The following is a 16108-nucleotide window of genomic DNA, read 5'->3' on the forward strand; positions in this document are numbered from 1 at the left end:
GCGCTGGTTGGTCGTCATGGCCTTGGTCAGCCTTGTCAACAGGAGCAAGTGACTTGAACAGGGACTACTCCGGCGTCAACCTTCAGAGACAACCCGGAAATCAACCATATGAGGCTGGCCGTTGACATTGTGGTCGATCGTGAGCGGGCATTACCCTCGAAGATGAATGCGGCAGGCTACAGTAACTGTGTTTCAGGCGCGACTTTGTCTGGTCCTGAAGCAAAAGAAATTGGTTCGTCATTGACACCTTTGCCAATTGTATCTACCTCGAGATATGATGATTCGGCGTTAGATCATGTTCATGGTGTCGTAGGGTTAATCAGGCGTTAATTGCTACTCAACGGCGTCGTTTTTGCGACACATGATCTGTATCGTTAGGCTTGTGTTGTTTCTTGCAGCATAGAGGCACTCTCAGGCCGAATCCGGCATCACTCAATAAACCATCTCTCCACGGTCATGAGTGCAAACCGACTGCCAAGCAGCAAGTGCCAAGCAGCAAAGTGATTTGAAATGAAATGAAATGATCCTTGGCTGGACGGAGATGTCACTAGCGCGGAAGCCAGTGAAAGGCTGCCCTGAGTCATGGTCAACGCTGAGCAATCTGCCACTGCCAGCCTCATCCGTGGCCGTTTAAGGAGCCGGACGGAAACGATGTGCCTCTCGCAATAGCAGCACGCCAAGTAATAGTTTGCGTATCCAAAAGCGTCTCGTACGCTAGAACGGCTGTGCTCCGCGGCACGGCGGTCTTAGCTATGGTAGCCACAAAGCCAACTTGCGATCCGCTAGAAGAGTACCGGTCTGCAGGGATGAGCACTCGGCCGGTCCCCACCCATCTCGAGATCAACAAAGTGACCTGTCCCCCGTCTCGAGAGTCTCGCGCACCCTGGCTCGCTCCGTCAGGGACGTCCACGACGGGGCTTGGTCACATAAGGGAGCGTTCTGCCAGGAAGCGCGGTACGTGCGGGTCCGCATGGTGCCGCCACCGTACGAATCGCACTGCAAGGTGCACCCACCTGTGGATGGATGACAGGGGATGTGTAATCTACTTCTTACTGTTGGTGCTCCAGGCGACGGACTCCCGGGCCCGAGAAGGCCTACCCAGTACCACCGTCTGTGGAGCCATTTGTTCCCACCGGTCGACAAGGCGCGCTTATACAAACAGTGTCCTTCCCTCACCTTAATTTCTGATCTTCGCAATCTCTTGATTCTTCGGTTTCTCAATTTTCTCGACTGCCCCTGTCTTGTCAGCGTTAGAGCCGTGGTCTGACACACACACACACGTATTCGACGGACAAAACACCTACGAAAGGAATTTTCAGCCTATAGAACCGAGCCGTAGTCGCGGAAAAGAGCACGACACATTCCCCACAGCCAGGAGAAGCGAAACGAGGCCACTACTTCCATCCCCAAAGAAAAAGACGATGCTAGGAAGAAGGGATTGTCCAGGATTTGTACACAGTATCCGTAGTAACCTGAGCTTCGGTTATGGGCTAACTTCACGGAAATAGAAAATGAAGGAGCCCCACTTTAGCCTCGGCAGAAACTACCGGGGCAACATTTTTCCAGATCTGGCGAGCTGTGGTGGTCAATGCGTTCCATGAGAATGTACCGAAGCAACGCGACTTCCCGCACAACGTCACAACGCTCACATCCATCATGCATAAGGGGTTTCTTACCTACCATGGAGGACCAGTCGCAATCAGATATCATCAAAGCAAATCCAGTCGGACGTGGTCTTTCTACCTTTCAAGATCTCTTTAATTCCATCTGCAAAGATGCAGATCCTGTCTATGACCAGCACATTCTAAACCAGCTGAGCGAAGAAGGTTATAAGAACACCTGATTATTTATACCCTCGACTATTCCCCATCCACTGACTGGTTCTACAGATCTTCAGAACCTTGCTCTCGTTCTTCTCTCATCACTTCAAGTCCTTCCGGCTGCCCGATTACTCCATTCCAAACGCGGAAGAGCATTCTTTGTCGAATTGTCAACCCTAAACACGAAGATCACGAGCGAAGACTTCGACCTCCAGTGCATCAAACCTCTCCTGAAGGCTGCCCTCGCCGATGACCCTGACGATGGGCTGATTTGGCGTCAAATCAACAACCTCGTTATCGAAGCTACCCCACCGCCCCGAACGACAGCGTCTTCACTTCAACAAACTCCCTGGCTGCACAATACAAGCAGTTTTATAAACTCGTCCGAACACCGCAGATATGTTGACGGTATACTAAAGGAGGAGCTCGGCACTATGTATGTCGGGCTTCCCGGCTTTCGAGACGCATACTTCGGAAGTGTGGCTGGACTTGAGGCAGCGTCCAAGATGTTTTTCGATCAGTGCCTCAAAGGGAGCGATCTTGCCTTCCAAAACGGCTGGCGGGGATGGCCCCAGGATGCAAACGAGAAAAGCGTGCTGGAGTGGCTTGCGAACTTCGTGAGGAAGCTAGCGCTGTTTACAAACACCCAGAAGCCAAATACGACACGTCAACGAGACCTCCTAGCACAGCCTAACACGCCGATGCAGGGTTCCACAGCAGATCGCAAATTGGATGTTGGGTTTGTTGACAACATGAAGCCTGACCAAGAGCCTCGATACTACTGGAAGCAGATACTGGTACCTGGAGAACTCAAGAGCAACCCGTCTGCTGACACAGCCTCCAAGTCGTGGCTCGACCTCGGGAGATATGCGAGGGAAGTGCTCGCTGCACAGGACAGCCGACGTTTTGTCCTGGGCTTTACACTCTGCGGATCCCTCATGAGGGTCTGGGCATTTGACCGGCTTGGAGCTATTGCGTCCGATCAGTTCGACATCAATAAAGATGGGCAGCAATTTGTATCCACGATACTTGGGTTTCTCTGGATGGATGAAGAAGCCCTAGGATTTGATCCGACGGTCATGACAATGAACGGCGAACGCTTCATTGAGATTGAGAGGAATGATTCCAAAGAGGGGATCGTTATTGATGGGATAATCCTACGAGCGCGCTGTGTGGCTGGCCGGGCCAGCACTTGCTGGAAAGCACATCCCCAAGGGCACCCAGAAACGCTACTTGTTGTCAAAGATTCATGGCAATACCTTGAACGCGATGAGGAGGGTGACCTCTTGCGTGAGGTGACAGACAAAGGCGTCGTGAATGTGGCTCGGTATTATTATCACGAAACAGTCCAGGTTAACGAGAAAAACGATGACATCTGGAACAATGTTCGGCACGGTCTAGATGTCACAGCAGCAACCAACTACAGGCCACGACAACAGATACAACCAAGAAACATAGCAAAAGATACCACAAGGAAGGGCCGCAGCAGCACCAGTCAGAAGCGTCCATCCAGCCAAACCGAGTCCACGTTGCCCCCAAGCAAGCGATCCTGCTCCGTGTCTCCAACAAAGGCTACAAATATGCCACCAAATCGGGTTCATCGGCGCATCATTCTTAGGGATTATGGCAAGCCTATTTACAAGGCAAGCTCTCGATCAGCACTACTTGCTGCCCTAGTAGGCTGCATTGAAGGCCATGAGTCTTTGTACAAGGCAGGCATCCTCCACAGAGATATATCCATCAATAATCTCATGATCAATGAGGACAGTAGCAACCCATCGTGGCCTGCGTTCTTGATCGACCTTGACCTCGCCATTCGGGAGCAGCGAGAGGGTGCTTCGGGTGCCAAAGGAAAGACCGGCACGAGGGCCTTTATGGCTATTGGGGCGTTACTAGGCGAGCAACATTCGTTCATGCATGACCTAGAGTCGTTCTTCTGGGTCCTGTTTTGGATATGCATTCATTATGATGCAAGTGGCAAAGATGTTGGGCCAACTGAGTTTGACAATTGGAACTATGAAAGCGACAATAACTTAGTGAGGGCTAAAAAGGGTGAGATTACTGATGAGGAAGATTTCATCCAAAATGCAGGCAAGTACTTCACTGTACACTACCAGCCTTTGATACCATGGGTCAATAGGTTACGCAAGGTGGTGTTTCCAAGTGGTGAAAGGTGGAAAAGGCTGGAGACTAGGCTCTATTGGTCAATGAAGAAGGTTCTTCAAGACGCACAGCAGGATACAGGGGTGACGGCAGGCGGATAGTGTACAGTATAGCTGATCACCATGGCTCAGAAGCAAGTTAACCTGGTAATCCATATGTAGCCAGGTGCCCATGTTTTCTTTGTCTCTTCTCTTCTTTCCTGCGATTTACTCGTGTCGGATTGGAAGTCCAATTCGACCGCGAGTAAGGGCAGGGCATGGGCCACCTCGAGGGAGTACAATTAGACCTCGACTACCCACCCAACCTCCGGTTGGAATCTCCCTTCTACTCCTTACGCAGAATCAATCAATACAGAGATATTGATACTTCGTCACCCCCAGGACCCTACGGTTCGAACCAAATTCCCTGTGAAAGGAATACCAACAACTCGCTGTCGCGTTGAGGGAGAAAAGTTGAAACAGTAGCTCGGGTGGCAGGCGAACATAAGGCGAGGAGAGATCGGGTAGCGCAACTTATGTAGGTCAACTTTTCTTAGCTTCTTGTTGTCGCATGCTGTTGTGCGTCTTGAAACAAAGCGCAGGGGCTGTGGTGTCAGCCCCCCCGCTCCAGCGGGTATGCACTAGCACGCATGTGCTAGTGCATTTAAACCGGCGCCAACATGCCTGGGCGTCCTAACTACCAGCACGGATGCGGTGGCCCATAGGACGCCCTGGTGCATACAGTACAGCCCACGACCTTCGAGGAAGATTGGCTACAACCCCTGGGAGATGCAAGCCCCGCCATCAGAAACCAACTTCCACAGCGCGTATACTCACACTTCTCCTTTTTAAAGTCTATTCCGCCAGCCGGAGCACGGCGTCGCTGAGCCTCTTAGCCAATTTCATTGTCTCGTGCTCCAGGCCCTCCCAGGCTCTGATCTTTCAGCTCGGCGCACCATCCAGTTCTCAACAGCTCCTGTCCGATCACGCCTTCTCAAATAGTCATGCTGCGCAGCCGCCATTTGCATCCAGAGCACCTCCTTATTGATCCGCAGCCATCTCCTATCGCCTCAACACCGCTTCTCCGCAATGATTGCCCCTCAAGAAAGGAACACCAACGTCCGGCTTCTCGCATGTCTCATCGACGACGACGACACGAACGATAGCGATTATCGCTTCCTCGTCGACGGGCAACATGTGAAGTACATATCCACAGCGCCAGGCACGTTTCGCGGGGCCGAGGACGACCGTACTTTCGAGCCAATCCTGCTTAGCGAGCTCCTCCCACCATTTCCGACTGGAGATTGGAACCACGGCTACGTAGCTAGGGACTCCGAGACGGGGAAGGCTACCTTCGTCAGGACCGAGACAGTACAACTTGCCGGGGTTAAGAACTGTTGGCATCCCATGAAGCTCAACGAGCTGGAATTCACGCGACAAGAGCGAGTGAGGCAACGAGTCCACGTCTCAACGCATCCCGAAGTTAAAGGCGGCAAACCCGTGCTCATCAAACTCGCGGTCTGGCCCTGGGAAATCCCCTCCATTGAGGTTGAGACGGCCGCCTATCAATGGATTAGTGACAGCGGGGTCGGTCCTAATTTTCTGGGCCATCTCACCGAGGGCCAAGATGGGCGCGTGGTTGGCTTCGTCGCTGAGTGGGTGGAAGGCGCGAGAGCCGCTGGGCCAGCGGACATCGGCGACTGCAAGAAGGCTTTGGGCCGGTTGCATGAGCTCGGTATCAAGCTTGCCGATATCAACAAACATAACTTTCTTGTGCGGGATGGGCATGACGTGGTTCTGGTAGACTTTGAGACGGCGAAGCGAGACTGTTTGCCTTTGGAACTCGAGGACGAGATGAGCACCCTCAAGAGCAGCCTTGAAGGCACGAGTTTCCGGGGTGGGGTGGAACCTGCTGATGAATGACAAAGCCAGGACATGCAAGCTGACAGAATCCATGCATGCTTCTACGCGAGTCATGGACATAACCCATTCGGAATGGTCTGACCATCACGAAACAGGCCAGACTGTCATTTCCACCTGGTCCTAGCTCTGCAAGACTTATTAGGATAGCATTAGGCCCACAAGCCTGTGGTGATTCCATCCACTCTTTAGTACGAATAGACGCTCTTTTCTGCTCACTCACATATGCATATTCCGCTGGCCACCCTGACAAACCGTCACAAGCCCACATTGGCTTGGTGGTTAGCGGGAGGTTAACTGCACATACAACCAAACTAGACCATCAAATCCACCAGCATCGTCAGAATAAATCACCAAGAGAAATGTCGCTGGTCCGACAAGTCTCTTCCAACGTCTACCAGCCTTTTTGCGCTCTCTTGGACGATTTTTGAGGCGGACATCAGTCGAATCAGTCCCATGGCCTTGAGGAAGAAGTCCACGGCGAAGCTTGCATTTTTGCGACGTGTCTGGCGCGGAATGGAGGACTCTTGTTTTTGTATTACCACTTTGTTCTAGCGATGTTAAAAAAAAAATTTTCGACAAATTGTACAGAGGCAAATCTTGAAAGCAATTTTGCGTTGCCCGTATGAAGGTGAATTCGGAACAAGGAAATTTGTGCTGAACATGATACTGGGGTTACGCTCCAGGGATCCTCGTTCCTTGCTCTCCACTCTGCTCCGAACATATCATCTTGTTCCACCTGATGGGGTGGTGAGGGGTTTCATTGAATTAAGCCATATACTGGCTTAAGCAGAAAAGCCCGCCCACAGTTAACCGAGTGAGAGGGGAAATGGGCCGCCTTACGAGATACAAGCCACGGAAACGTTTCATTGGTTCATGCGCGTTTTCCATTTCAACCACCCAACCAAGAACTCCAAGGGCCACGACTTGCATCCGACATCACGCATGAACCTAGCGTTTGCATGGCAATACTAGGGCAATGTCAAGGGTCGTCGTGACTTATGGGGGAAGGGAAACTGTAGTGGTCAACAGCTTTTCGACCGTCCCGAGATGGTCTCCATGCGCTCCCTCTTGTGCCATGGAGATAGCCAAAATCTATATAATGAGCACATTTCTAGAACTTGAGAGGCTCTATCGTGCCCTCCCGTCTAGTCAAAGGATACTCGGTCTAATCATGCCCGGTCCGTGTTAGTGCTGGTGCGAATGTGAGAAATCTGTCGACGTTCCCTGCTCGAACTTCTACAAGCGGTGCTGCCGATATTGTCAGATATAACACACGAGGCTCTTTCTGCACCATGTATCATCAGAGTCCTCCATATCTCTCTGCCATGGACATTTTCTTCCCTGGCTTCACTGGCCTCACCACAATACTCCAATAGCTTCTCAATGGGAGATTGGATGGTTACGCCAGTTTGTTGTGTATTTGCGGGATGTTGATGATTTGTGGCAAGTTCTTGGGCAAGACGGTAGGAGGATTCGTCGACACTTACTTCAGTTAGTGAACCCTCCTAAGCCTATAATACATGTCTGACCCGCTCTAGCTACAAAGACCAATGTTCGCGATCCCGACGAGGCATACGACATGCTGGATGCATGGATTTCCAGCCAAGCCTTTGCTAAAGATGCCAGCTCTTCGCTTGTTAGTGTTCAAAGCAGGCAAGGAAGAACTTTAGCCCACTTCAGCCCTGAAAATACGGCTAAGAAGTATCTTCGGTTTACGCCTTGGGGGGAACCGCTGTGTTTCTGGTATCGAGGGCACCGCCTGACGTTACGATGCACGTAAGACAAAGCAGCATTCTTCTTGCGCAAAACGATGACAATTTCTTGCGTGGGGCGCTCTTTACGGATTCTGCGGGACCTTATGGAAGAATGTCGTATAGAGTATCTGAAGCATTCTGAAAACAAAACTTCAATTTTCGAAAACCACAACAACGGCTGGAAACGAACCATTACCCGGGACCTTAGGCCGATCGAGACAGTTATTATGAACGAACAAATCAAGTAGACTCTTCTGAAGGATCTACGCTCATTCCTAGACCCCAAAGCTCAGTCCTGGTACGCGAGACGTGGACTGCCGTATCGGAGGGGCTACCTGCTCTTCGGCCGTCCTGGAACCGGAAAAACCAGTCTGAGCATGTCCGTCGCCGGATTTTTTGGACTGGATATCTATGTCCTTAGCCTTGCTACTATGAACGATGAACAGCTCGGTGTCTTGTTCAAGGAGTTGCCTTAACGCTGTGTTGTCCTATTCGAAGATGTTGACGCCGTAGGTATAGCCTAGTCTCGTGTGTCTGAAGTTGATGACTTCGAGTCCCAATCAGAAGATTCACGGAGGTTGCGGAAGCCGCACGGGACTGTTTCGTTGTCTGGGCTCCTCAATGTTCTTGACGGCGTCGCATCATAAGAGGGACGCGTCCTTATTATGACGATAAACTACATAGAACATCTCGATGAAGCTTTGATTTGATCTGGTCGAGTTGATAAGAAGATCGAATTTCAGCTTGTAGATGCTGGCGTAGTTAGGGAAATATTTAATACGGTGTTTTATTATTCAGAGGAAGAGACGCCGAACTTGAAGGATCGAGAAGCTAGCAACGAAGAAGCCCGGCGACTGGCAGTTCAATTTATAGCTAAAGTACCGGAGCTAGAGTTTAACCCCGCTGATATTTTCTCTTTCCTCCTCGCCAATAGAGACTCACCATTAGACGCTTTGGCCGAGGTGGAGGGATGGGTGTTGCGTACTAGAAAGGAAAGAGCGATGAGCCGGGGAAACTCATGGGTTCAGAGTGACTAATTTGTGGTTCTGTGCTTTTCTTTTCTTTTGGTTTCGCTTTCTTTGATATCAGCCCAACTCCTTGTCAATCCTTACATATATCGCTATGATTTCCTCCCTCGGCAGCAGACCCGGTCGTACGAATGTCATTCTGACGTGCAAGGCTGTAAAAGAGAAATAGCCTATGTTAAATAGATTCAGCCGCCCGCTTGAGAATTACATTCAGCATCCATCCATGGAGGTGGCTCCCTACTGCTGATCGGGATTCGCCTGTGATCAGGCAATCATCGTCATCCGAGTCCACCAAATTTTCAATCCATTCATGTTCCCGGATATCCCTCTCAGCCACAGGAAATCCGTCTTCTCCTCTTAGCCAAGTAAAGATGCTTCTTGTCATCATCTCCGAGCAGTCGTCATCAAAGTCGAGATTATCGTATATGACGGTTACTAGGCTGTCGCCCGGCTGTCCGTACTTGGGCCGCAACGACAAGGGAACCATGGGCTTTTGAAACACCGTCCACTTGCTCTCAAGGCGTTGCCAACTGAGTTCTTCGTATGCAAGAGCGTGAGGGGACTGACATCGCGTATGTTGGCGTACTTCGAGGTTAGTATCCCCGATTGCGGTGAGGCCAAAAGGGGCGAAGGGGAAAAGAGGCGCAATATCGTAGGATTGGTCATGGGAGAGGTATAGAAGCCGACACTCATCAGCGCGAGAAATCTCTTCCACGTCGGTTGGCAGAATCGGAACTGGTTCTTGAATGAATGACAAAAGAGTTCCTGTCCATGCTGCTACGTGCAGATTGACTTTCTACCAGCCCTGGCGGGCCTCTTGTAAAGTCCGACTTTGTCCTCCGGTAAGGAAAGCGCCTAACCAGAGAAATCCGAGGTCGGGATCCCGTTTTATCAAGATGCGGACAAGAGTTCGCGGTTCTCGTATAGCTTCCGAGTCCAAATATGCGAACGTGCCCTGAAGCTACGCACCGGATATATTGTATAGTACGCTAGGCTCGAAAAATACGCTACTGAGGAGTGCCTTGATACCGATAACATTGCAGCTCAAAGTGAGAAGTTTGTCGAGTTAAGGAAGATTCCTACTAAATAAGGGAGGCGAAACGGTAAGCTTCTCTATAGATTCTCGTTGATGGCAAACTTGGGGAAGAGGTAATTGAACTCGTCTGTTGTCAAACTTTGCCAGAGAAAGGAACAAAGCTGCAGCCAAAGCTTCATAACTCTGATGCGCAACCCCGTGATGATCGCAGTAATCGCGCAGATAGCGTAGGGCGGCCATATACGACGCCGCGTCGCTCTGGGCCTGATGTTGTCGCACACGAGGCCTCGTACCACGTTGCAAATTGACACGGCGGGACGTCGATAATTTCGTGGACCATGGTGAGAAAAGTATCTGGCCTTTGGTATTACGAATCCAAGCGCTCCAGCCACCGCTCGGGGCGAGGACCGCTGCCCACCAGCGGGCAGCATCCTCATCAACGTCGCCAACATCTACCATCGCCAGAGGCAGTAATGTGTCATTCGAACATGGAAGATAATTGTCAGTCCAGGCCGTCGTACAGCTGTGGTACACAGGACCAGACGCTCCAGGAATGATCTCGGCCCAACGCGCGGAGAGAATGTAGGCCCAGGCGAGTATGAGCACAGTAATATGATTGCTCTCTTCGCCATACCACTGCTCAAAGATGGGTAGTGGGTGGGAATCGGATATTTCAACGACCGTAGGGCGATCTGACGCGACTTGAAAGAGAACTTCGTCGTGGAAATTTGGTGTATCACAGAACCCAGAAGTGGTTTTCCATACGGCTCTTCCTCTGACAGTAGCTGTATTTGAGAAAAAGCCATCAATTTCGATGTCTTCGGGAAAATGCGGATGGGCTGGGAATGCCGTCTCTAGTTGCTCGAGACAGTTTCGGGGTAGATTGGAATCCGTGATCGCTAGATCGTGTATATTGGACCAAGTACGGTATGCTTTCTCGTAGGTGGTCTTGAAACCCTCCTTGTCTGGTCGAACTGCGTCCTCCATGACATCAAGAGTGATTGTTTCGTTCGAGTCGGACTGGTAAATGGACGCGACCGAGAGGAACTAAAAATTAGAGACGAAGGCCTGGGCGTTGCAGGAAGCGCGACTCTGTATCGCGTCAGCTGGTCTTAATGATTACTCAGCACCATGCAGAGTAATCCGGATTGGAGCAGCTTTCGCGCCAAGACGCGTTGCTCGTTTGCAGCTGTGGGAAACTCAAGACGCCAGTCCACTTTTATTTCCGCAAGCGTGGCCGCAAGGCCACACACCACGCCATCTTCAAGGGAGCCTCTCTTCTTTGCGAATGTACAGAGGCGACCGATTTCTTCACTGAAATATGCCCAACTCATTGAACAGGAACATTAGGCGAAGACGGTAGCCTGTAAAATAGCTCAAATTAGCATAGACCATGTCGGCTCTGCCTGGCACGTCCCTCTCTACTACGGACGTTGAATACATCATCATCATTGTCAACTTTAGCGCAGCTGTAAATCCAAGCGGCTGGGGGCACGCCTCCCGGTCCTCTATGATTGGTCATGGATATCTGTCTTGGCAGATGCTTGTTGCGAGAGTGGTGGACGAGGGCAAATGTGCGGCCAACTGAGAGATGTCGACTGAGTAATACTAAGCATTAAATGGGTATAACGTACATTATGCAACAAAATGTGAGCTGCTACCAGTACCTGCTGAGGCAAAAGTAATTAGTGCCAATTATCAACGCCTCGGTTGGGAAGAGGCTACTGGTACTCTGTATTATTGGTAGGAAAGAGCCTGGTGCTCATATCCAGAATACTATAGACTTTCCCCAAGATATACTTCCTTCAATTCGAGATGGACATCATTTTGGGTACATTGTTATGGAAGAAAGTAAATTCATTGCGAGATATAATTATAAATATACGGTGATAGAATAATATAGTACTTACTTAGCACTTGAACTAATTTTCCTTTTCAAGCTTTTCATGACAGAAAGATGCTGACTGCTTCCCATCGAGATGGACATAATTCGATATAAAGATATTTCGAGGTAAGGTACTTGATTGCCAAGCGTGGGGACCCGCTTCTACTTTAGGCAGTAAGCCGAACTGGGATGCAACTGCCATTGCAACTCCCTCTTCCTAAGTTACCTTAAGGTACCCAAGTTAGCTAAGTATTAAAAGGCAACCCTCCGGCCAATTTTGTTCCTTCCGGATTCCTTAGGTTAATTTCACAATCATCATGTCTATCCCAGACAACTATTATGCAGTTGTTGAACCATACTTGGGACACGGGAACAAGACAGGAGACAAACAATACTTGGCACATATCCTGGAATCCTGGAGCCCCAGCATCGACCCCGACAACGGTATCGGCTGGGCCCTACACTGGGCTATCTTTCAAGCAGACGATGCCGCTGTCCAGATGATGATAGACGCTGGCGTGGACCCCAATACGCGAGACAAACAGGATCCCGGCTTCACACCACTCCTGGCCGCTTCGCAGCATGGCAGACTCGAGATGGCTCGTCTATTCTGGGAACGAATCGGCCCTGACGGACGCTTCATTCCCAAAAAGAGAGGCCAACCTGGGCCCGACTGTTTGCAAATCGCTGTCAGGAACAACCATGCAGATCTGACTGCCTACTTTCTCGGCGCCTGGGACGGTTGGAATGACCAAGAGTTGCGCAGGGCGCTGCTTGACGCGGCATCAGCCTGGTGTGATGAGACAGTGCCACTTCTTCTGGCTCATCCCGGCGCCACATACAGCCCCGAGGTTATCCAAGATGCTCTGGCAAGGGCGGTCGGCAAGAGGATGATCCTCCCTGAAAGCGAAACAAAACCAGCACCAACCACTGCAGATGCTAAATGTCAGCATCAGCTGGTCAGTCACCTCATCGACGCAGGCGGAGATCCCGACGGCGAGGACCCCCGTTCCCATCAACCTCTCATTCACGCCACAGTACATTCACATGAGTGTATCGGCGGCCTCAGCGGCCTCCTGGAGAAGGGAGCGAACCCCAATCGAGCAGACGCTCGCGGAAGGACCGCTCTTCACTACGTGTTCAGTCCACTCAGTCGTCAGCTCCCCAACACTACTGCTCTTCAGTTTCTTCTTCGGCACGGCGCGCTTCCCGATCTCGCAGACGAAGCTGGGGAGACACCGCTCCACGCCGCCGCGAAGACGGGAACTTTTCCGCAGCTGCAACTCTGTCTTTCGCACTGCCGCACGCCGAAGTCGGAGAGCATACAACTACGAAACTCTCACGGTGAATCGTTGTTACACTATGCCGCGTCAGGGGGACAGAGAACCGCGGTGGAATTCTTGTTGAACTCCGGTCTGGACGCCAACGTGGCCAGCAGCAACGGATGGACGCCTCTCCTGTGCGCCCTATCTCCGACAGCGGGGAAGACCGCGCATGACATGTGCACTACGGCCAACTTTCTACTCCAGAATAGCGCCAGCGCTGGTGTCGTGACGGACGATGGATGGACCACTCTTCACGCCTTGGCATCTTGGCCAGCAGCGCAAGATCCAGATCTCAGGGCAGAGGTGGTGAACCTCGCGAAAAGACTCATTGAGAGCGGTTCCCCCGTTGACGTCAAGTCGAGGGTCATTCGGAGCCCGTATACCACTTCAAGCACTCTGCACGATGTCTGGGGTTTTCGTATGCGAGGCTTTGTTCAGAGGGCTATTCCATCGGCACAGGATTTGGGCCAAGCAGACAGCACTACACCGCTGGCATGGGCCAGGAGATGCAAATCGATGGATGTTGTCAACGTCTTGTCGGCGCACTTAGCCTCGGCTGGCGGTGACAGTGCCTGATTTCAGCTACTTGATAGGCATCCGCCTGCCTGGGAACCAACCTCCTGGAAAGGGATCAAGGCTGGTGTATCCGAGATACTGCTCTGAGATTTAAACAGAAGAATTGTGAAATATAACATAATTTTCTCTCGACTGCCGATACATTGTTTATAAAACTAGAAAGAAGTGCTTTCCTTTCCTCAACAGGCCGCTTACCTCGCCAGGTAGATTGAATACGTACTATAGTGAATTAGAAGATTTAAACAAGTTCCGAGTCTCTTGAAGCTTTTCATTCTCCCCTCGCCATGTATTTCAAGCCAGCTCTCATGGCTCTCGGCCCTCACGCAAAGGGGTCTCGAGGGGTGAAGTCGTATTGAGTTCCGTCAATCAAGAAGTTGACGGTTTGCGTGATGACACCCCATGCCGGGTGAGCCATTCCACCACGCAGTAGCATTCCCGCGTTGTTAGGATCAAGATCTTGATTCCCCCCGTTGTTGACCGTGGCACCACCCTATCACCAAGTTAGCTTTTCACCCTCAAAACCCGGCATTCGGAACAGATTACTCACCGTCAGGATCAAGTTCAACCCCCGCGTGGCGAGATACCCATCATCAAACAACATCCTGCTCCAACGCTGGAACCTCTCGAAGAAAGTCTGATCGGCCGGCAACTGGTCGCTCGGCAGGTCCGTCTCGGCTCCGACGTACCAGAGCTCCTCTTCGGGACACCCAAACCCGTCCCGCGTCGACGCCGTGTTCTCCACGCGCCACGCCTGCCCGGGCTGCGCGTCCGTGTCGTACCCGTGGAACACCTGCACCGACTGGATCCCGACGCGCGTGCGCCCGTCGACGTGCGCGATCCAGTTGGTCCTCTCGTTGACGTGGAAGTGGAACACGACGAAGCGCTCCTCGTTGCCCTCCGAGTTATCACGGAACCGGTTCAGCTCGGAGCCCGTCGGGACGCCGGGCGTGTCGCCGATCCAGTAGGCCAGCTCGAGCATCGGACCGCCCTGGGCGTTGACGTGCTGCCAGCGCGCGTAGTGCAGGCTGAGCTCGTTGTTTAGGATGCCCTCGAGGATCGCGGACATATCTGGCCGGCCGGCACCGATGTTTTGGAGCCAGGTTATGTGGCGGGACGCAAGCGTCGAGAGCTGTGGATGTTAGCATGAAAATCGAGGAGACAAATCAGAAAGGAAGCTTCACTTACGTTCTTGGAATTCCTTGACAGATCCCTCTCCTCGCGCTTGGTCACCGTAAGGAGCTGACAGAACGTGGTCTCCGTCCTCGCCGCCCGCCTCAACCCGGGCCCGGCATCAATGGGGTTCATAAAGACATATCGCATGAGAGCGTTCGGGTCCATTCCCTCGTGGTTCGCGTAGTACGTCCTGATGTTACCAGACTGTAGCTCCGTATCGTACGCCCCGGCAAAGATCTCATCGTACACCAGACTCAGGGGCTCCAGCATCGACTGGGACGCCGTGAGCAGCAGAGCGCCGAACAAGACCATCCTCGTGAACCGGTCCTCCTCGCAGTCCGTGGCCCTGCCGTGCAGAGACCGGTACTCGGCGGCCTCGCTCTTGAGATCGCGCTTGGTGAAAGTGTTGCCGTACATACTCTACTCTATCGCCAAGGTTCATGCGAAGGCACGAGACAACCCGAGTAAAATAACGCAGTTGATGCCGTGATCCTGTCGCCGAAATGGACTACATTCTCACAATCAGACGGCATCATTAACGCTCAAGAATCTGCGACAATCATATCATCAGCCACACGAATCTCTCCCTCTCTCATTGCAATGAAGGGACACGAGGCAAACACGCTCGAGACAGACGTCATCATCATTCGAAAGTGTCTCCACCTTCCTTCCCTCGTATCATATATGACTCCGTAATCAGGGTGAACCTCTCCAGAGGCCACAAGCACAGGACATGCGTGGCCCTTGACGAAGGCATCCTGCTGCTGGGTCTTGTATTCCGCCCTCTCATCCTCTGACACGTCTCGGAACTTCTCCCCATAGTCTTCTCCCTTGGACAAGTGCTTTAGAAAGATTAGCTGACAAGGGAGAAGCATGTCGACGGGCGGAACGACGACGGATGCAACTGCTGAGCTTGCGCCGGTACGCGCAACTAGGTCGTAGGTATTGTTCTTGAGCGCGCTCATGCTGAGGCTGCGAGCGAATACCGGCGTGAAGTTATTTGCATCGATTCCGACATAGTAGGAGTCGTCCGTGAGGGGCTTGTCGAATTTGTACCGACGATGACACCGTTTGAGCAGTGTGACGATGATGGAGTTGCCGGGATCGTTGAAAACGACCACCTTTCTCAAGTCTTCTTCAATGAAGGTGTAGCCGTCCGTCGAGTCGTCTGGTGAAAAGGGACGATTCTTTGCTTTGAACCGAGTGCTGACGAGTTGGATGGGCTCTGGTAGACCACTATCTTGTTCTTTCTTGACGGCAGCGGCTGTGCCTGCAGCGGTAACAGCATCGACATAATCTTGACCAATTTCTTCGGTATCGTCGCCCTCCTTTGTTCTGCGCCGCTTGCGTGCGATCATGATGTCTTTTCGGTATTTCGAGGATGCTCTGTCGAGAGGTCGAGGTGGAGGAAGATGTTGAAAACTTCGGGAAAAGAAGAAGAAAGAAG

At 51.8% G+C, this 16108-nt stretch overlaps 6 protein-coding genes across 6 annotated transcripts; 4 read left to right on the top strand and 2 right to left on the bottom strand.

The window, feature by feature from the left end:
• The first annotated feature begins 1399 nt into the window (after positions 1-1399).
• Positions 1400-4343, top strand: BDP81DRAFT_140735 (uncharacterized protein). The gene is made up of 4 exons (XM_060581826.1): positions 1400-1451; positions 1509-1826; positions 1890-3532; positions 3584-4343. Exons 2-4 carry the CDS (start codon positions 1589-1591, stop codon positions 4082-4084), a joined length of 2382 nt encoding a protein of 793 aa, XP_060438884.1. The 5' UTR covers positions 1400-1451; positions 1509-1588; the 3' UTR covers positions 4085-4343.
• Positions 4344-5050: 707 nt separating this feature from the next.
• Positions 5051-5884, top strand: BDP81DRAFT_333080 (uncharacterized protein; the record flags this gene model as incomplete). The annotated part of the gene is made up of 1 exon (XM_060585645.1): positions 5051-5884. The coding sequence occupies one exon, from the start codon at positions 5051-5053 to the stop codon at positions 5882-5884; it is 834 nt and encodes a 277-aa protein (XP_060438885.1).
• Positions 5885-7463: 1579 nt separating this feature from the next.
• On the top strand, positions 7464-8758 carry BDP81DRAFT_506321 (uncharacterized protein; the record flags this gene model as incomplete). The annotated part of the gene is made up of 5 exons (XM_060595659.1): positions 7464-7620; positions 7666-7859; positions 7899-8090; positions 8163-8273; positions 8367-8758. The coding sequence occupies 5 exons, from the start codon at positions 7464-7466 to the stop codon at positions 8673-8675; spliced, it is 963 nt and encodes a 320-aa protein (XP_060438886.1). The 3' UTR covers positions 8676-8758.
• Positions 8759-8841: 83 nt separating this feature from the next.
• Positions 8842-10689, bottom strand: BDP81DRAFT_465691 (uncharacterized protein; the record flags this gene model as incomplete). The annotated part of the gene is made up of 4 exons (XM_060594309.1): positions 8842-9431; positions 9498-9593; positions 9636-9687; positions 9769-10689. 4 exons carry the CDS (start codon positions 10687-10689, stop codon positions 8842-8844), a joined length of 1659 nt encoding a protein of 552 aa, XP_060438887.1.
• Positions 10690-11828: 1139 nt separating this feature from the next.
• BDP81DRAFT_440440 (ankyrin repeat-containing domain protein) lies at positions 11829-13921 on the top strand. The gene has a single exon (XM_060591508.1). It carries the CDS (start codon positions 11905-11907, stop codon positions 13486-13488), a length of 1584 nt encoding a protein of 527 aa, XP_060438888.1. The 5' UTR covers positions 11829-11904; the 3' UTR covers positions 13489-13921.
• BDP81DRAFT_399840 (uncharacterized protein) lies at positions 13808-16019 on the bottom strand (the record flags this gene model as incomplete). Its single annotated transcript, XM_060588614.1, has 4 exons — positions 13808-13978; positions 14036-14617; positions 14674-15054; positions 15369-16019. 4 exons carry the CDS (start codon positions 16017-16019, stop codon positions 13808-13810), a joined length of 1785 nt encoding a protein of 594 aa, XP_060438889.1.
• Between the last annotated feature and the right edge of the window lie 89 nt (positions 16020-16108).

Source organism: Colletotrichum phormii (genome assembly GCF_030913505.1).
Source record: "Colletotrichum phormii strain CBS 102054 chromosome Unknown BDP81scaffold_32, whole genome shotgun sequence".
Classification (NCBI taxonomy): domain Eukaryota; kingdom Fungi; phylum Ascomycota; class Sordariomycetes; order Glomerellales; family Glomerellaceae; genus Colletotrichum; species Colletotrichum phormii.

What these genes read in the sequence shown, in the direction of transcription:
- BDP81DRAFT_140735 (XM_060581826.1), top strand. Translation starts at nt 1,589, where the DNA reads ATGCGTTCCATGAGAATGTACCGAAGCAACGCGACTTCCCGCACAACG. An exon ending in AAACCAGCTGAGCGAAGAAG is followed by an intron (nt 1,827 to 1,889) that starts GTTATAAGAACA and finishes CTGGTTCTACAG; the next exon opens with ATCTTCAGAACCTTGCTCTC. An exon ending in GCCATGAGTCTTTGTACAAG is followed by an intron (nt 3,533 to 3,583) that starts GCAGGCATCCTC and finishes ATGATCAATGAG; the next exon opens with GACAGTAGCAACCCATCGTG.
- BDP81DRAFT_440440 (XM_060591508.1), top strand. Translation starts at nt 11,905, where the DNA reads ATGTCTATCCCAGACAACTATTATGCAGTTGTTGAACCATACTTGGGA.